The 20,853-nt window shown below is 44.9% G+C and overlaps 1 protein-coding gene across 1 annotated transcript in view; it reads left to right on the top strand.

Moving 5' to 3' along the window:
- Window positions 1-10,921, top strand: part of LOC142587997 (dihydrolipoyllysine-residue succinyltransferase component of 2-oxoglutarate dehydrogenase complex, mitochondrial) — a 49,313-nt gene extending 38,392 nt beyond the window's left edge. Inside the window, exons 13-18 of the mRNA XM_075699413.1 lie at window positions 2,155-2,252; window positions 3,216-3,346; window positions 4,807-4,874; window positions 6,200-6,451; window positions 6,858-7,051; window positions 10,477-10,921. Coding sequence (XP_075555528.1) covers window positions 2,155-2,252; window positions 3,216-3,346; window positions 4,807-4,874; window positions 6,200-6,451; window positions 6,858-6,992 — 684 coding nt within the window. The 3' untranslated portion in view covers window positions 6,993-7,051; window positions 10,477-10,921. The remainder of the gene's footprint in view (window positions 1-2,154; window positions 2,253-3,215; window positions 3,347-4,806; window positions 4,875-6,199; window positions 6,452-6,857; window positions 7,052-10,476) is intronic.
- The last annotated feature ends 9,932 nt before the right edge of the window (window positions 10,922-20,853 follow it).

Raw genomic sequence — 20,853 nt, forward strand, 5'->3', positions numbered from 1 at the left:
AGTAAATACTGAAATTATAGTTGAAAATTTTCTTGCTGCTACTGTCCGCCTAGCCATGTAACTACTTAGCAGGAGCCTAGACGCCACAGTTTCTTTGATTTTTCTAAAAGTGCTCCATGAAAAGAAACGCCTGGTAGTTCTGCCAGTATCGGCTGTAACATCATTGCATAACCTAAATGGTACCATAATCGACAGTTTTTGCATGGTTCACTGTCTTTTTGTATGTCCGTGTTCTTGAATTTTTTTCTTCAATAATCAGAAACTCACTTAGAATAACTGAGTGTAAGGATTTACTATAAATAAGGCAAAATTTGTTGCCTCAAATGCAGCAGCCAACAAATTTTTAGTACATAGATCTGCAGAAATGTCTGAATAATTGGGCAGTCTAAAAAAAAAAGTTGTGCCAAAATAAATTTTGTTTTTTTATAGCATCATCGCAGAGAATTTGTCTGCAGAATTTTGCTGTGTGTTGTGCTTCATCAAAGTGCAGTGACATTTCGATAATTCAAAATCTCATTATTCAAGTTGATGGATAATTCGAACTGCTCTATTGACCCCAGCAAAGTCCTACTATGTATTTGAAGAAAAGAAAAGCTCCTGTGAATTTGAACTCCAAAAAGTGTGCAGTGGATATTTTGAACAAAATGTCTCGCTTCTGCGGACTGGCTTTTGGACAAACTCGAGCCAAAGGCCAAGGTTCGAAGCGTTGCTACCTACTTAATGTTGCTTGCCGTAAAAATGGGAGCCGATACTGAACCGGAGCAAGAAAGGTGGTGCATACCCGCCTTTTTCATCCAGCTTTTAAAAAAAAATAAAAAAGAAAAGAAACAGGAAGGAGTCTTCTGGTGTATGCTTGACCGCACCTACACCTTCTTTGTAGTGCGCATTTCAATCACGTGACCTCCAGCATTGGGTTGGCCATACGGGAGGACGACATGCATCAAGCCACCATCCTTCTCGACTGACCCTTGCACGCTTTCCCTCTCGCCCACAGAAACGAGAGTGCGAGGCATGATCCTGTCACACTTGGACTTTATAGGGAACCTAGGCTGCCAGCACTTGTCGTCGCCTGCTGATGGATGAATGATAGCTTTTTTCTGTGAGAGCCCAGGGACGATTTGGTTTTGCTTGCTGCACCACACAATTCATTGGACACTACAATTATAGGGGCTCTCCTTAGTTCTAACTCCATTTTATTAAAATTAATTTCTGGTCCCCTTGGAGTTCGAATGAACGAGGTTCTACTGTAATACGTAATTGAAATTTGACCATGTTACAGGCCGTGGCTGCATTTTGCATTTGCCCATAGCGTAGCACAATGCAGATGTTGCGTATGCAACATTGTCTGACAACGCTGTCAGTTTAGCCTGTGTTGTGCAAATCCAGTTCAGAGGTTGATATTCCTACTCGAGAGCTTATACCATTCCATCTGGTTAACGCACAAAAATCTTGGTATGCACTCATGGTAGTTGCCAGCGAATTGCCTGCAAACCCAAACGTGGCTTCATCACGCAGCCGTCAGTCCAGTCCATGCAAGTGTACTCACAGCCAACCTGCATAATTTCCGAGGTGGCCCCTTACAGGTGTGGGCATGTCAAGAGTGTGACATTCTCACTACAGCTTGCCACTCGCCACCTCCAACATCTAGGCCTTACCAGCGCTGCCTCATCCAAAATTTCAGTCACTGTTATACGTTGGTCCTGTAAAACAGGTGGCAGGGCTGATCCAAATAATCGAGCAGATCCATAAAAATCGGTCAGCGACTGTAGTTAAAAAAACAAGTCCTGCAATAGCCCTCTAGACAGGTTCTCTGTATGTATCTCATCACTTTCTTTTTAAAGAAACAGGCCAATTTGAACTAATCCTTACCAAACAGTACATACAGTAACTCAGATTAACCTCCTTTTCACTCAAGCATGGTATGAAAAATATGTTGCCATTTTTATAATATTTCTGTACTGCTCTATCCACCTGATAGTATATAGTAGTGATAGTAGGAGTCCACGAATATTTAAAATTTTTTAATAATGAATCGAATGTTCCCTTGTTTGATTCGGCCTCAAAGACTACTATTTGCACACCCCTGTTTTCTTTATTTTCTTTTGCCCCTTGTTATTCTTGTCTTTCTGACCCTCGCCTCCCATTCTTGCACAGGTGAAGATGAACCGTATGCGGCAAAGGATCGCACAACGTCTAAAGGATGCACAAAATGTATATGCCATGCTGACTACGTTCAACGAGGTTGACATGACGTGAGTGCTGTCATCTTTCGTTCCGCAGTAAAAGTGATGCCAACAGAGTTAACCAATCATAGCTCCCATAGTAGTCGTGCTTGTAGTTTGTTCAGTTGGTGGCAGAATGGGAACAGTAAATGCAAGATGTCTGTCATGTTGTTCTCGAGTTTCCCAAAAATAGCTTTGAATTGCTGTTAGAGAGGCATCTGTTGAAGCCTCTGTAACATCTGTTGAAGGCTGACTGCAATTAAATTTTTCAACAGTGCTAAAATCCTCGTTTGAGGTGGTGTTGACATGTCGAGCAGGCCTCCATGTAAAAGTTTATGCTTGAAATACGAGTAGATGCGTCACAAAAAGCCTGCGTTACTGACAATTCTGATACTGAAGTTGGAAGAAAAGAAAAGGAAAAGTGAAAGCTCATTGGCTCTCGCTTTCATCTTGTTCTCATTTTGCTCATCGGCTCCCGCTTTCACCTTGTTCCCGTTTTGCTCATCGTCTTGAATTTCCATCTCCCGCCTTCCCCCTCTTTTCCCTGGACTCACTATAAAGGGCGCCACCCCACGAATCTCTTGCCATCAAAAATGTTGGAATCCTTCAAGTATAAGCAGAGTTGTCGCGCCAATGTGCGGCGTTCTCTCTCATTTTGTCTCAGGCCGCGTACAGCAGATGCAGTTGCACACAACTGTCGTGTGTAGACCAGAAGTGCAAAGATAAGGGGAGGATCGTGGCAAACTATAGCTAAATTTTGCAACCTTCTTTTGAGTCGCAACTCACCCTTGCACCTTCTTCAGGTGAAGGTGAGGTGACTGCGATAACTTAAGAATTCTATTTCAGTTATTTCCTTTTGTTCTGCATCAGTGCTTCACTTGAGTTATCACAGGCATTGACCATTTGTGAACAATGGTTGATAAGGAAAGTTTGGAATCGAACAGATGGAATTCAGCTTTTTATACCGGCCTTGGTTTGCGTTTGCTTGCGCAGGAATGTCATCCAGATGAGGAATAAGTACAAGGACACCTTTGCCAAGAAGCACGGCGTCAAGCTGGGATTCATGTCTCCATTTGTCAAGGCTGCCGCTTTTGCCCTGCAAGACCAACCAATCGTTAATGCAGGTGAGCACTGATTGAACACATGAGTTCGGAGAGAAACCTGCAAAAAAATTAAATTATGGGGTTTTACGTGCCAAAACCACTTTCTGATTATGAGGCACGCCGTAGTGGGGGACTCCAGAAATTTCGACCACCTGGGGTTCTTTAACGTGCACCTAAATCTAAGTACACGAGTGTTTTCACATTTCGTCCCCATCAAAATGCGGCCGCTGTGGCCGGGATTCGATCCCGCGACCTCGTGCTTAGCAGCCAAACGCCATAGCCACTAAGCAACCACGGCGGGTAGAAACCTGCAAGGTAGAGGAAGATTTATAAAAGCTAGACCGGAGAGGAGCTCTGTTCTACAAACCATATCCAAACATATTTCTCAGAAAGGAATATTTGCAGTTTCGTAGAACGTTTCGTAGAACCTTTCTCATCTTGTGATCGAACTTGGTTTTTGAATCGTAAAGCTTTTTTTTATTTAATAGCTTTTTAATGCATTCGCTTTGGCAGTGTCAAAGCATGTATGCTAAACGTGTGCGTAACCTCATTAAGAAACACAAAGGCATAACCAATCATTGAGAAAGAGTTTAATAAACAGTTGGAATTAATCCAGCGATAAACATCAGCGCTGCACATTGCAGCTTCACTGGTTTACCATCTGTATGGGCTGGGGTGCATGGGTGGTGGTTTTTGGGGGGGTGTGGGGGGGGGGGAGGTGTATGTGTGCTTTAATAGCTTTTTATGCATTGGCATGAAGAGTTTCAGAGAAAAGAAAAGGTGTATGTATATAAAGTGTGGGAAGCTGGTCACATGGTAGAGGTAGAGAGGAGATAAAAGAGCTTAGAAGTGTGTGCGCATATGTGCGTGTGTTTATGTGTGTGTGGTGCGAGTGACGGTGGTCTGCTCCAGAACAACATCAGTTACACTTCGCTCCTCAAAGCAGCAGGACGTGTGTCAAGTGAGCTCCTTAATACTTTATTACTTTATAATGTGGTGAATGCGATTTAAATAAAGGATCTGGGATCTCAAAGAGTTTGACGTAATGCCAACACATTTCTCTCGCATTTGCTGCTAAATCGCCACTGAATTTTTCAATGAAGCACAGTGATTGAATGTGGCTTTTTTTATGTCAGTCGCTTTAGCAGCAACAAAGCCATTCGGGAAGCTTGCCAGTCGTAACGCAGTGGCAAATTAATTACATGCCCATCAATAAACAGGCGAATTCCCCACAATTTCTTCCTTGTAGCAGTGCTCAAATTGCTTATAAGAAATTCAAATTTGGCCAGACCATGCTTTCTCCATTGTTAGATGAGTGATATTCAACATTGCGATTCATTGTTAAGTCATTTGACTGTACTTACTTTTAATGGTTGAGTGTGTTTGTTGTACCTTTTTGTGGGTGATAGTGTCGTAACTAAAAACTGCAGCTTAGCTGTCGTAGATTTTTGGTGTAAACACAGTCTGGCTCTTATTTTCAGTCATCGATGAGCAAGAAATTGTGTACCGTGACTACATCGACATCAGTGTGGCAGTCTCAACGCCAAAGGTGTGTTTTTGTCCTCGATGCTGCTCTTTTGCATTGTTGTTGTGGCTTCAAATCGTGACTCATACCCAAATTTACCTCCTCTTCTGCTGCTATTCCTTTCTCTATATATATATATTTTTTTCTAACATGCTTTACTGGGTTTGCGTATACCATGTGCAACAGTAGATGCATCCACAGAAGCCCACCAAAATGTCATAAACTTGACGTATTACGATGCAGGGTATAATGCTGTGAGAGTAGTCATTCTGGTGGGCCCTGCGCATTCTGTGTTAGTTGTCTCGCATGCGTTGTCTCAAACTTGTAATTTGTAGTAGCCAACGAGGCAAAGCATCTTTCGAAATCCATTCGCTCTTTTCTGTGGCACCAAGTAGAGCATTTATTCAGGATTTACTTCTCTTCTGATTGTTCTATTGTTTCTCTTTTTTTGTGCGGTTGTCGCCCTTACCCAAGAGGATCATGGGCAGGAATCGCAATACATAACGGTGCAGTCTTGAGAGCCCACATCTGGGAACCAATTCCCTACCTTTCCTTTCTTTCTTTCCATCCTGATTATTTTTGTTAATCGTAGTCAAGGAACAATACATATGTGTCATGTAGCGTAGCAATTGAACTATATTTCATGGACAAACAAATGCGAACTGTGGTTACCAGGCACCATTATAACTTGTACACATTGGGGTTGGCTAGGTCTCACAATATAGCCTAGTTCCTGATTTGCACAACATTTATAATGCTGCCTGAAAGCTTGTCAATAGTTGGTCAAATATGCCTTTGAGTTTTCCATATGTTAGCATGGCATTTCTTACAAATGTGGAATCATGAAAGAAGTTAGCTGTTCTTGCTATATGCTGGTTTTTTGTTTTTGGTCTGCATCTGAGTTTGTTGCCGTTGTATTCTTTGCAAGTCAAGTTTCGTACTATTTTTTTTTTCTTTAGCTAAGCTTCTTTCGTGCCTGTACGCTTTGCTGCTGAAATTATTACATAACTTTTTTTCTCATATTTTTTGTGTCTTCATGCAGTACTTAGATACAGGCTAAGCCACATTGTGTGCGCCAATGCTGCTCAATGCTGAATTGTACCGTAGGAAGCAGTGCTTAGTCAAGCTGCAGTTTATGCAGCTTTTTCTAATTACCCCTCCTGTCTTCAAGAAACGAATAAAATTTTCACTGATTGATTGCTGATCAATTTATTTATTTATTTATTTTATTTATTAGCTCCAGTTTCCTTCGTCGTTCACTGTGAATATCGTCAAAGCAACATGATCCCGTTTAGTCTTGCCTGTCTTTGCATGCATTGTTCTAATGGCTTTTTCCTGGTTTTTTCCAGGGCCTTGTTGTGCCTGTGATTCGCAACTGTGAGCGAATGAACTACGCTGACATCGAGAAGGCCATCTTCGAGCTGGGCGAGAAGGCCCGCACCGGTAGCTTGGCCATCGAGGACATGGACGGTGGCACCTTCACCATCAGCAACGGTGGAGTCTTTGGCTCCATGTTTGGCACACCCATCATCAACCCACCCCAGTCGGCCATCCTTGGCATGCACGCCATTTTCGAAAGGCCCGTGGCCATCAGTGGAAAGGTTGGTTTGAACCTCTCCATTTGTTCGTTGCAAAATTAAGAAATTGGCTGACATAGATGGGAGAGGCCTTTCTTGTGCAGTGGGCATAAATTAAGCTAATGATGATCCGTTAAGCTAATGATGATCCATTGACGCATCAACTCTGAATGTTGACAGTTTGATTCTACTTTGCATATTTGCACCATGCTATGAACAATGCTCCTTGCTGAGTGTCTTTTGAGAGCTTGGCCATGTGTATTAGACCTTGCCTTCTGAGTAAATTCAAGCCAGTGAATTTTACCTTAATTCTTTTTACCATAATTCTTTTTGTCTTGTGATGAACCATGACAACAGAACCACTGCCATCTTTGTGACATCATGCTCAGCAGCTTGTCTGTAAAATGCCTGCGTGTACCTGTCGTCGCAGGTTGAGATCCGGCCCATGATGTACATTTGCTTGACCTACGACCACCGGCTGATCGACGGCAGGGAAGCCGTAACGTTCCTCAAGAAGGTCAAGTCTGCGGTTGAGGACCCCACTGTGCTTATGCTTGACGTCTAGCACTGGATCGGAGCCCGGTGATGCACCACATATAGAAATGTCTGGATAAAGTTAAATGTGTAAGTAGTTGCCGCTGTGTTCATCCATAGTTTCGAGGTGTACATCAGGAACCCATATACATAAGGTTCTTTGTCATGACAGAGGGTGCATGCAGTTTGTCTGGATAGAGTGCACATCGTGTCATGTTTGTCATGTTCACGCCACATCTGGATGGTTGAAGGCATGAGTATTACCTTCTGTGTCTATTTATAGTTCCAGGTTGTGCAATGGCGGTGCCTGTATAAATAAGATACTCCGTCCTGATGGGCTGCATACTTATTATGTCATGATAGAGTGCGCTTAAAGTCATGTTCATGTCATGTCCAAGCTTGGAGGCTAAAAAAAAACATGAACGGAAGTTGAAGATCATATAGCAGGCAGTATAATGGAAACTGGAAGTCCTAACATTAAACACAAATTATGAATTACAGGAAGACAGTGAAAAGTGATTAGGAATCAAATGTGAGTAAACCATGTTCTAGACTGAGTTGGAATGGTCACTGTGAGAGCTTTCAGGCAGGAGATCAACTAATTTGCAGAGCATAAAGCAAGCAGCCCGTAAGGGGAAGATACTGTTCCAAGGGTGTGAAAACGTAATTGGGGCTGACAGAAAATTACATAAGGTGAAGAGATTGGGGAAATAACAAGACTGCATTTAAAGAAAGCTTGACCTCGGAAGCTCTTATCCGAATTATCTGAACTGATGGGAATGGAGAAATCGTTTGGCTCGGCTTCCAATGAACTGAATTTGGTAAGGTTTGTTGAACTTAGAAGAAAAAGTTCAAATTTTACCTACTGTAGGACATCAGTTGGAGTGGGCGCAAGCATGAACATGAGTGGATGCCGGTAGAGGCAAATGAAAGCGATTGTGACTGCGAGTTAGTGTTGGCGAGCAGTATGAGTGGGCGCAAGCAGGAATGGGAGTAAGTGCCGACGAGTGTGAGCGCACACGAGTGTGAATGAGTACCAGCCTGCAAGAGTATGTATCGGTGAGCAAGTACAAGTGAGCATCCACTCACTCGTGCATACTGTTTTGAAGAATTCTTGAAAAAAACTTGGGTCAGCACTCAGCACCGATAACTTTAAGTATGCAGCAGCATGCTTAGAATGTGATGATTGTGACGGGGGCTCTACAGCTGCGCGCGCATGCATCACGCAGAACCTTGCACGCTGTCATTTATCAAAATGGAGTTTCTATATGTACCTCGCACCTCTTACACAAACTCGCAATTTTCTGCATGCTACGATGCGCCCACGTATGCTCCACGTACGCTCAACGCATCTCGAGTTTTCGGTCAGATGCCTCCAACTTGGTGAAGTCCGACTGTAATGCTTTATGGAAATGCTTGGGCAGTGATGTGATTGAACCTCTGTTGTCCAGGTCGCTCCTTGAAACATCTGGCATGCGCGCCATGTGCCAGTTGCTCATATTCTTCTTTCGTGGCAGCTAGCTCTTTTAGACACTGTGTTAGACTACACTGCCTTCAGGATCAGCGCATATGTTTCGTCAGACAGATATACATGTAACTACAAAGCGGGTAAGGTCCGCCTATAATGTTGTCGCAATAATATAGCGAATTTTTAAAAAATGCAAGTATCAAGTTTGCAACTCTGTAACTGAGCAGTAAACGGCGATATTGTAATTCTCTGAACTGCACCTACCGAGACATCTAAAGCAGACAAAAGTGATGTATCATACCCCAATATGAAATATATCACTGACCTGTGAGTAGGACTTTTGCAAAAGCTTCATAAACATTATTAGCTTCGTATGAGCTGTCAACTCATGTAATTCTATTTGTCCACTTCAGGTGCTCCAACAGAAACAGTTTGCAAAGCTGCAATATATCTATTTGGTGCATAGTTACAGATTTGTAAAATTTATGCTTGAATTCTTTTTTGTTTACAGATTTTTGGCAATGTTGGTAAATAGGCCCTAAATCAAAATTCTGCTTGCTACAATCGGTATACCTCAGCTTTCCCTCTTAAATGCAACAAATTTTATTCAAATCAGTTCACTGGCTTTGTAACGAGAGCATTTCTGCATTTAACGTGTACTCGAATATGGATATCGAAGTTGCCACAAAGCAGGGATAGAACTTTATAGATATCCGAAAGATGCCATTCTGCGGGTGTGGACAAAGATATGCTCACAGTAACGAAGGCATGTTTCTTGGGCCCAAATTCCGAAACCTTCCTTACCTTAACAAGGAAGCCTTCATCGCAGTTAGACCAATTATGACAGCTTCATTACTGAGATGCCCTTAGTGGAGGCTTCCTTGGTGCTCCCGTACGGTAAGACAGCGCTGAAGCTACGTTCAAGGTTCCTTTCCTAGCTCTTTTTTCTGAATGAGTGCTTCTTGGCAATTCTTCGTCACAGGATGCTTGTCTGCGCATGCGGAGTTGACTTTCTACTGGCCAGCTGGCCCACAATAAGAAAATGCGGTGGGTGCCAGTTCTTGCAGACAGTAACGTCCTCTAAACAAAGGTCAAAGTGCATACAAGCAAACTTCGATGTCTTTGGCCTCTGAAATAGTGCAACGCATGTTGCTTGTTACACATGCCGTCAAATGTTGAGGCCATGTTCAGCTCGAGAGCAGCGTACTGCGCTGTAAATGCACGGACAACAGAAGTAGAAGTGGGCAAAATGCACAGTCCTACTTCTGCTTCGAACTTCTACTTCTACAGAACTTCAACTTCTGTTGTCCGTATGTTTGTGTTACACGATGAACATGCTCAGCCCCTACAGCCTCTCTCATTAAGCCTATGGTCATGAAAAATTGTGAACGGATCTGAGGAACAGTGCTCTACTGTCACCAGTACCTTCCTGTCAAAGCATCATGACAGAGAAATCTAAAGCAAATGCAACTGTCATTTGAGAATGAAAGGGCAAAACAGCGCAGTATGATGACTCAGTGTATCTGAAGCAGCCATATGTGCATTAGCGTTGCATCTAAATCAGGAAAGAGCTTACACATTTATATAGTAGTAACTCATAAAAAATATTTGATGAACAAATATTATTGTGCTCCCTAAAGACATTTGTGTGAGACTTATGACAAATGCCCTTGAACCCAAATGTGTGGAATCGGTTGCTTGCCTAACGAAAGGGTTCCTTTCATTGAGACGTTTAGAAGGATCTTTCAGAATACACGTGCTTCCTCCATGCATCATTTGCAGGAAGGAAGCACGAAGGGCTTCTCGTATAAGGTTAGGAAGTGTCCTATGGAAAGGAAGGTTTCAGAATTAGGCCTTTAGTGTCAAGAGCTAGCTGATCCCACGCTATGAAAATGTTTGCAGTTGCATGTTCCTGTTCATAGTTTTGTGGTTGGTGTTACTTTAATTATCCTGTGACTCCATTGCCTCTACTTGGGCAAGATGTTATGAACTGAATGCACAATTATTCTTTTTTTTCTCTTCCCCCTCTCACTCTTTGACAATGCAGGAGAGACCTGGCACACTATGGTGGATTGTACTTGAGAGGCGCACTTCAAAGTCTGAAGATTTTTTATTTAGGTCTTTACAACCATTTTGCGGAAAGATGTTTTGAAGCTAGATGTAGTAATTTGGAATGGGCACAGCCAACAGCTTCACAGCAGCCCTAGTGTTGTTGCCTTTTGTTTGTGTACAGGCCTGCCACTTCTCTTAATTTTATTATTTTTTTTTCATTCATCTAGAAAGTGAAACACCTTCAATAACACAGAAAGACACTACTTGCAAGGAGATGGTGTCTTTGTACGATTGTTTACTGACTGCTTTACTAGAATGTTTCAAAAGCAGTTTTGAGAAAGGCTGAAGAAAAGTGTTTTTGTTTTTACCTTTTATCGAGATCACGCTTGCCGGTTTCAAGATAAAAGGGCATGATTCATTAAACCATGTTACAAAGCTCTTGTGTGCTATGTTTGTCTTTTCTCACTTGAAATACCTAAATTTAAAGGAACAGCAAAGAAAAAAAAACACTGAATCAGTTCTGATGAATTAAGTATTTTTTGAGATATTTTAATTAATTTTGCGCTAATAGGTTGATTATTAGAAAAGATAATGAAGGCCAAACTTTCATTTTTTTATTAATTTCACGCCAGGACATTTGCACCAGCACATCATCTTTATAGGACGAATTTGAAAGTTCTTTTTCATATTTGAGTCGTGACTCTGTGAGAGTTTTTGAAACTTTCCAAGGTTGGTCTTCAGCTATTATAATATACAAAGTAATCCATCTTTACTGATAAATCATAAACTGGTGCGAGCAGAGGTTGTCGGAGTTCGCAATGTCACGGAGAGCTCCAGTTCAGCCTGGAGAGCCATCTTTTCTTTTTGAGTCTTCTTCTACTTTACCAAGCCTCTTGTAGTGCCAAGAGTGGCATGTTTATTTTTTTCTTTATTTTTTTCGACATTGCAAAATGGTAATTTACTAGTAAAGCTCTACTTAGTATATCTCTTAGTGTCCTTTTAACCACAGCTCCAGGTGTGCTACTACAGGGGTCCGCTCGCCATGGCACTCTGCTACTGATCCCGACGTGGCGGGTTCAAGGTGTCCCGGGCACAGTGACTGCATGTTGCAGGGACAAGATGTAAAAACACCTGTGTAGCATGTTTTGGGCGTGCGCTAAAGAACACCTCGGAAGGACTGACTGTTTGGCTTAGTTGGTCTGACATGTTGACTGGAAAACTAAGCGCAAATAATTTAGACAAGGACACGCGGGACTTATGAGGACAAGTGCTACTATCAACCATTCGTTCCTTTTAACACACTGCCGACTTATAAGCTCTTTCGAGCACATGGATAACACCCAGTTGTCAGAATCGGTATGCGACTCTGCACCACAGTATTCCTCGTCCACTATGCAGCTTTGTGATGTAACCCCTTAAAAGTCGTTCTCTTGGGACATACCGTACGTAAGTTACAACCTGAGTTTTCGTAAAAAGGCTCAATGACACCTTCTTAACAAGATTCAAAAGTGGCTTGAAATTGAACTAGTGTCAACCTCGTGTACCTTCAGCCACAAGAAATTGACACTAAAACTAGCTTTCGCTATTTGAGGCGTACCTTGTCCCCGAACGATAATAGTCTCATGTCATGCTTGTGTTTCCAGCCTTGTAAATTTGCATTCTCTACTTTCCTTTGGAGAATGCTATATCACACTGATAGCACGCAAGCCATTCAAGAACTGGAATTGCAGGGCTCTCGGCGTTAAAGAAGGGAAAGGCATGCAAGATTGATGCTTGTTTGTGGACAAGATACGGCCCGCTGGGTGCAAACTTTTCTTAGGGTGAATGCCATGGATCAGGTGTCATTTTGGATTCACTGAGGCTCGGAAGCTGCTCTCAACTGCCTTCAGAGCTCTATATCGAGAAGCGCGCGTGCCGTGACCTATGTCGGGAGCCAGCAGGCAGCACAGGGAAAGACGAATGGATCTTCCGGTAACAGAAATTGACGGCACTCCATTTATGCTGCGAGACTGCGAGTTCATTCGATCCACCCAGCGCATTTGTGATTAGTACAACTTCCAACCTGCTCAAGCTCAAATGGAAAGCCAATGATCTCTCTCAGGAGCTCGGGAACACTCCGAAGGAAGTAAAAAATTGGGCAAGCGGTTCCTCCAATAGGATGAATTGACAGCACTCCACTTATAGGGCAAGTCCTGCACATCGAATTTGAGATTAGTGCGACTTCCACTTTGCTCGGGCTCAGATGGAAAGTGATCTCTCTAAAAAAGAATAAAGAAGTAAGCCATCTTTCGCTAGCTTACCAGTTAGCTTCTAAAGTAAGATGTCTTTTATCAACCCAAGGCTGGTTCATCCAGGATGATTTCTTTGCCTCTTCCTTCGACTTTTCCACTGCTGCTGTCTTGCGCACTGCGTCTGGAGGTGGTTCAGAGCAGGCAGCTACATGGCAGCAGCGTGGCAGAGACGAAAGGCGATGTGAAAAACTCGCTTGTACCTTTCCATCGACAGTCGTCACAATGCCCTCTGGAGCTCCTTGGGCATCGGCACAATATCATCTCGACAGCTGTAATTATATGTGACCCCCCACAAAAGCATTACAGAAACTGCAGAGCTCACCTTTCCATTATCGGGCAACAGCCCATGAGGGAGGTTAGGAAGAGGAGGCAGAGAGTGGGTATAGAGCCGACGGAGCCACGAAACGAGTGAATGGCAGCCTTACCACTGTTCTCTCGCAGTTCTTATACATGTGGGGGAGGAGGGGAGAGTAAAAAGGTGACTCGAGACGTCAACAGAGGTTGCGGACAAGCTGGATAAATTTCAGTTCAAGGTACAGTGCCGCACATTCCTGCTGTTTCTGAAAAACAAACTCCATGCAGATTGGTCGAGCGGACAACTGGCGTGCAGACGTAAAGCTGCATTCACATGGTATTTGAGGAGATAGGTGCCATGTGGGGCAATGACAACGCTAACGTTCTCGGAGGTTATGAACAGTGGTGCACAACAACGCCTCAAGCAAACACATCTCTCCGTGTGTTCTGTGTACTACGCAGTAGTAGCACCATAATTCATTTAAAGTCTAACATTTCAGCCACGATGACATGTGTCATGCGAGGCAATGACATTGCTAACCTTCTCAAAGATTATGACCAATGGTGCACAACGATGCCTCAAGCAAACACGTTTCGCTGTTCGTTCTGTGTATTACAAAGACAAGCGGCAGTGATGCATGCAAGGTAACCTTTACCGTCAACTCACCACTTTTGTATCGCACTAAACGCTGAAGAAATTAAACATTCACCATCAATGTGACCGCTAATTGTTGTAAATCAAAGCAAACAGCACAGAAAGCTCCACATATACATAGATTCCCACAGTGCGTGGGATCCGCGTAATCTTTGTGTTACAAGACCGATGCAGGCGATGTGTGCCTCTGCAAGTCTGCTTGCACCCTGCGCGGTGCAGAAACGTTAAAGCAGCCTACGGACAACAAGCCTTCAGGCAGCCGGAGCAGCCTTCGGGGCTACATTAACAGAGCCTTCATTCCGTGCTATATTTCCGTACGCTCCAATAGCACTGCTTAACGAGAAAGTGTCGAATTAATTCAAACATTTACCTGCCTACTGCTGCTGTCTTGCACGTGACCGTTTCTGGGCATGTGCACACCCAGGCGACAGGTGAGCTCCAGCACGAGCATGCCCCAGTCGCCATTCTCGTTGCATTCGTTCTACCATTGTTTTAAAGTGAATACATTTCATTGGCTCTTTTCACGAGTTTTCATGGTTGGTCAATGGTCAGACTCTGAAAGGAAAACTTTCATCTGTCTGCTTCCTCGTTCGATCGGGCTATTCACTTACGCTGACAATTGATCCTCATCTATGACTTCTACACAATTTTTAAGCGAAGCTTTCTTGCCAATGCTCCCAGTCTTTTCATTGCTGCTAGGTGTTCCTTGTGCTGGGTGCTGCTGCTGTCTTGTCAAATAGCTCATACCTAAAAAGAAAATTTCAGCGTCGATTCCAGCGATAAATGCGAGAGAAATGCATTAGCATTATGTCGCACCTCTTTGAGGTCCCGGATTTGTGACTTAATTGCCTCATTCACCGCAAAGAAAAGTGTTGTTCAGGAGCTCACTCGACACACGACTGGCCTCTTCGAGGAGTGAAGAGCAACTGACGGTCTGCAGTGAACCAGTGTCAGTGGCACTATATATATATATATATATATATATATATACATATATATATGTGTGTGTGTGTGTGTGTGTGTGTGTGTGTGTGTGTGTGTGTGTGTGTGTGTGTGTGTGTATTGTCACGCGTGGTAGTGACGTTAAAGAACACAGTAGCAATACTGTGAAAGACAAAACTAGCTTTTATTGGGCGAACCCACAAAGACAGGCTACACTTAAGGCACAACGATAGCGGCGAACACAGTCGGGAATCGTCGAAAATGATCAGCGGGTCAAGCGCGTCGGCTTTTATAGATCAGTCGTCGAACGTTCCAGAGTAACCGCTGGGACCCGCGTGTCTTCCACAAAGCTCTACACTATTCGCGTCGCGCATACATGCAATATCAGATTACACAAGTGCGGGGAACGACAGCAGATGGAACCATCGATAACATTCCAGAAACTTCCTTTAGATGCAGGCGCGGCGTCCTGCGCTGCGCGATAACATTTGTTAGGTGGTGAGAAGTGGTCGCCCGATAAAGAAGTACACGTGTCAATATATATATATACACACACACACACACACACACACATATACTACATGCTCTTCTGAGCTCTTCCATCCCCTCTGTAACTCTACCGCATGACCAGCTTCACACACGCACTCTTTTGCGATATAAATTATACGGACATTCCAGGCGCATTTCCGCCGTCGCCGTGAGGTTCCGTATAAAGTACAAGGGCGATAAAATCATCGCCGCGCGTCACTGTATGTGTGAATGAAAGCATGCGAGGTTGAGCCGGCGATCGCGGCTCAATCGCGCGCACGCAATGGAGGAAAGTGGGGAGGACGTGCGCTAGGCTCTGGGGGAGGGGAGGGAGGAAGGGGGGCGTTCTACTCCGGAGTCTTGAGTCCGCCGGGAACAGAGTACGCCGCGCGCTGTTTTCGCGGCGTGGTTCACACTGGATGCTAGCGGGAACACGAAAGTCAATTCGCTCGCTGCTGCTGCCGCGCTTACTCACTCCAGCGTTCTGACAGCGAGTTTCCGCGGTCATCGAGTGAGATATGTTTGCTTGTGCCCGTGTGACACCACGCTTGTTAATTTAGTTAGTAAGCCTATGCTTACAACTTTCGACTTTCAAAGTCCTTGAGTGAAAACGCGTCGACGATACGAACGGTACAAAAACTATCATCATCAATGGCTCATGCCCCCGTAAGAAGCAAGATGGATGATGAAGCGAATTAAGTGGATGGCTAAGCGAATCAAGCGGATGTCTCAGGCGAGTTAAAGGCAATATAGAGTTAAGAGGAAGCTTTAGTTCGGTTTCTCCTATTATACATGTTAAAGGAGAATTCGTTTTTCTCGGCCACCAGTGCACCAAATTTGACGAGGCTTGTTGCATTATAAGAAAAACTTAATATCTAGCGACTGTTAGTTTCGAATTTTTGGTTTAGATGGTGAATTTTTTATTAAAGTTGGCAAAAATCTAAAATTTTCAGAAAACTAAACTATCAAATTTACAACTCTCACTCAGCAAGGAAAAATTATATCGCAATTCTGTGAATTGCATCTGATAGCGATATGTTGCACATATATGTAAAAAAATTGAGTAATATGGAAATCCAGATTTTGCAGAAGCCTCGTACACAACGTAACAAATTCACGTAAGATATAAATTGACGTCGAATGTTTCCGCTTTGAATGATCTAATGGATGTGGTGTAAAGAACCGCGATATCTGTTCTTGATGCAGAGTTATTAATTTATAAACTTCGTGCGTCTACTTTTTTCAAACTTTCGAATTTTTGAAAATCTTCTTTAACGAAATTCAGGCACTAAACCGAAATTCCGCTTCCAACAGTCACTAGAATCTCTCCATCAAATGCAACAAATTTCATTGAAATCGGCCCAGGTGGCATCTCAGAAAAACGTTTCTGCGTTTTGCATGCATTTGAATAGGTGGCGTCCGGTATTGGGCCCGAGTAGAGTTACTGTATTTGCTATCAAAGGTAGCTTTGGTAGCACATCCAGTAACTCTAAGCCCGAGCTAAAGCTTCCTCTTAAGATTGATGATTAGGCGATTTAAGAGGACGACTGTGCGAAGTAGACTAAGCGAATTAAGGGTGGCGACTTGGCGAATTAAAAGGTTGAGCTAGTGAATTAAGAGGGACGACTCAGCGAAGTAGACTTGTGTCTTTGGCTTTCCGACTTGGGGTTTCGCCTTCAAGTCGTCTTAGGGATAACGTATGTAAGAGAAGCTCTGAATTTTTAATGTGGGTCTGGTACTCCATCCAGTCTGCGTTTCGATGCAACATAAGGTTAACAACATGACCGCATTCAATCCAATTGCTGCATAACATCGTCAAATGGTCGCCGATGGCCGCACGGCGACAAAGAGAAGAAAGAACCCAGTCTACCAAGCAGCCGCATATATCCTTTGGCCAGCGCGCGCACCCCTACAGCAGAGAAAATAGGAAAATAAAGAAACAGAGGAATTCGGACGGGGGCACGATGAGAATTAGGCCCCGCCTCGGGACATCGAGACGACGGAAGGCGGCGCTGGGCCCGCCGAGGCCGGCGACCCCGGACCCCTACGAGCATCAAAATAATATTTTGGAAGACTGGAGGGTTTGGAGGATTTTTGGAAGAGCGGAACGCGACAGCATTCAAAACTCCCTGACTTGCTTCTCACTCTTCCCGGCAACTGTATAGCTTAAGTAACCGTAATGTTTACCGGGAAACGCTGGTGGCGAACGACATATATGCTTGGTGTATGCACGAAATTTCAGAGAGGGGGCACTCTGGGTTCTTGCAATAGTGACAGCTGCTGCAAGCGACCATATCGCCGACGTCACTCTGCCAGATTCTTTCCTTTTTTTTTTTTAGTTTTCACCTAACAGCTAGAATGACGTTTTCTCGTATATGTTCAAATTACAATCCGACGATATACCATGTCTGTCGACTGTGTGGTGCTTGAATGGCGCTTGGAATTGGTGCTTGAATGATATCCTATGTACATCCAGTATACGTTATTTGGTAGCGTGACCAATCGTGCAGGTTGTGCGTCCTATAAACAGTCACGCTTTTTCTTATAAAAACGGCACGTGCGCGAGACGTAACATGTACAGTCGACCAAAAAAGTTTACGGACCGAGAGATCTGACAAAAAGCTGAATGTCTCCTCAGTCTCAAGACACAGCCTGTTATTCCCATTTCCAGCCTTTTGTGGAATATGCGAACAACAATGTGATGCTCAATTTCACTTCCTGCTTTTAAAGGCTGCTCGTATATTTTAAATTTTCTGAGATCCCGCGGTCCGTAAACTTTTTTGGTCGACTGTACGTGACTTCAAGACGTTGACGTTTGGATCAATTGTAGACGTTGAAGAGACGTGCGTGGTTCACATGGTTTCTTAGCGCCCGACTCCGCTTGTTTTCGCAGAGCACATTTTCCCACTGTGCGCCTCTGTCAGGTTTCGCATCCACCATTTATGCAGCGGCCGCCAATTTTCTGGTATGCCTCCAAAAGTTTCACCCGGCATCGACGTACTTTCAACTCCAGTCCAAGAACGACTCGATATCCTCACCGCAGGCCTTCCCCCCACATTTACAAATGTACGATCTGTCCACCCACAGGCCAAACTGGAAGCTCATCACGGCCAGTTTCTTCAACGCTAGGTGAGCTACGTTCATGTACCGCCTGGCGCAAGGGTGCCTGCCGCATGAGTTACAGGCCCTTCACATCCATCCCGGCTCGTGGAGTGCGCCCTTTTTTGTGGCAGGTCGTGAGGATTCGGTTCATGTCTTTACGCAGTGTTTGCTTCCTGCAGCTCTTCTTCAAAGGATTGCTAGTCTTTTTAGGCTTTCAGGTGTTCTATATCAGACTGCTCGATTTTTGCTCCCTTTGCCTAAACAGGCGATCAACCAGTTCGTGCTTGTCCAGTGCTCATACCAAGTTTGGTTGGCACGCTGTGAGGTGGTTTTCGGGTGACGGGCGCCGGGCCTTCACGAAGTGCTTGCGAAATCACGGAAGGGGGTCTGGTTCCATCTCAGCTGGGAGCGGCATCGAGAAGAAACTTCTCGAGGTGTGGGCTCGTCCTGCCGTGATTTTTGATGAGCCAGGTGGAAAGCTCTCCATTAAGTTATGATGCATGCTTCTAGGGTCGCTCGACTCGGCCGTGTGTGGCAATTGATCGACGGGGTTTCGTTTGGCTCAGTGGAACCCACAGCCGGAACCGGTCGTGGCGCACCCTCGTGTGGTCGCGCTGCACCGCGGATGGCTTTGCTGATCTCCATGGCTGTTGTATGCCTTGACCTCTTTTGCGTCAAGGCAGTGCGAGGGTCAATCAGGCTCGCGTCCTGCAAGACCGACATGGCTGTGTGTGTGTGTGTGTGTGTGTGTGTGTGTGTGTGTGTGTGTGTGTGTGTGTGTGTGTGTGTGTGTGTGTGTGTGTGTGTGTGTGTGTGTGTGTGTGTGTGTGTGTGTGTGAGAGAGTGTGCGTGTGTGTGTGCGTGTGTGTGCGTGCGTGCGCGCGCGCGGTAGCTCAATTGTGCTGCACCACAGCAGCCCCCTTATTCGAGAAGGACCGTTGGCCTGAACCAAAGCCCCCCACCCAGTGACTCCGGGTAGAGGGGGAGCGCCGGGGTCAATGTACTGAATGGTGCTGGGTTGATGAGTACATGAAAGATCTGGGACGCGGCATCTCCGGGTGCCAAGTCCACTTCCCATATCTGACAACGGCGTCGGATTTTCTGCGGCACTAACAGTCTAACCATCGGCCGGCTGCGGGGCCGCCGCCAGCCGAGAGGAACACACATGCGCACCTTCAGACGCCTGGATGCGGTCTCCTCCGCCATGCGCGCGCGCACCCAGAGCGGACGCAAGCAAAAGCCCGAATCCCGCTAGAAAGTCGGCCAATGGGGGCATGCAGCCCGTTGACCTTCCCGGGATTACAACCGAGTGGCAGCGTTTTATGACCCGCTGCCAACCCGTCCAGGCAGGGAGGCGAGGGACATATGGATCTCTCGGAAACGCAACGCAAGTACGGCGTCACGCAACTATTGCGAACGCTCGAAACCTCACACGCTATACGTACTGGGTCGTTGCCTCCTAAAACTTGGATGGGGGACAACGGATAGTGCGTGCCATGAGGCATGGACTTCCAGTTGTGCAGGAAGCCCGAGCCAATCGAACATGTCTTCATCGAACGTGCCGGAACGCTTTCCTTAATTTCTCTCTTCTTCTTTTCTTTCGTTCTTTTTTTTTGGGGGGGGGGGGGGACGTGCTTCAACGGGCGCTCGAAAAAAAGACCTATAGCGTTGAATCCACGTGGAATCCTTTTCTTGGCAAATTGAAGCCTATGATTTGAATTACGACCTTTTCTTCCTCTTTGGCCACCACAGCTTCTGGCGCAGCCGAATGGCTGTAAAGAACTACGAGACGTTGATGCGCGACCTGTGTCTGCATATTTTCTTATTGATAATTTGACTAATTTGCGCGCCATGTACAAGAACCTCCATTCCGACGAAGACCTTTTGTGTCTTATAGGGACAGACTGGTTTGAAATAGTATAGGCCACAATCGCACGTACATTTCTATGATGAGAACGACAACTGCAGCTCTTTGACATTAACGCTCCGTGTGTCCCACTTGCGTAGCACGGGTGCACGAAAGCGCATGTTCGCGCATCCCAGCTTCCTTTACGGCAAAGACGCAGGAATGCAATGGGCGCACTCGTTACATTTGATAAGCCGATTTACGAAAGCTTTAACTACTGCACATAAAATCCAAGATGTGCGTTAGATCTGAGTTTCTTTCTTTCTTTCTTTCTTTCTTTCTTTCTTTCTTTCTTTCTTTCTTTCTTTCTTTTTTTGAGTGGACCTTTCTCTTCTTCTGCCCTCAACTCTTCTAATGCTGGATGCTAACCGTCTTCCACGGTTATCCGGTCCCTGGTATACAGCAAACCAGTACCGGAAGATATCGCAAAGCAAGACGGCCCGAGACGGCCGGTGATACGCGCAAGCGTGGACGTGAGCTTTACTACACAAACGCGCCGTCGTCGTCTTTGTGGCACGATGGCGTGTTTTATGCAGCCGTTGTCATTTCGTCGCCTTCATTCGGCGTTGTAAGCTTTCCTTCGTTGTGAGGCCGTCGTAATTTTTGTTCCGCCGTCTTCACTCTTACGTCGTCGTAACCCTGCCGTCGTACCGC

Source organism: Dermacentor variabilis, chromosome 7, assembly GCF_050947875.1.
Source record: "Dermacentor variabilis isolate Ectoservices chromosome 7, ASM5094787v1, whole genome shotgun sequence".
Taxonomy (NCBI): domain Eukaryota; kingdom Metazoa; phylum Arthropoda; class Arachnida; order Ixodida; family Ixodidae; genus Dermacentor; species Dermacentor variabilis.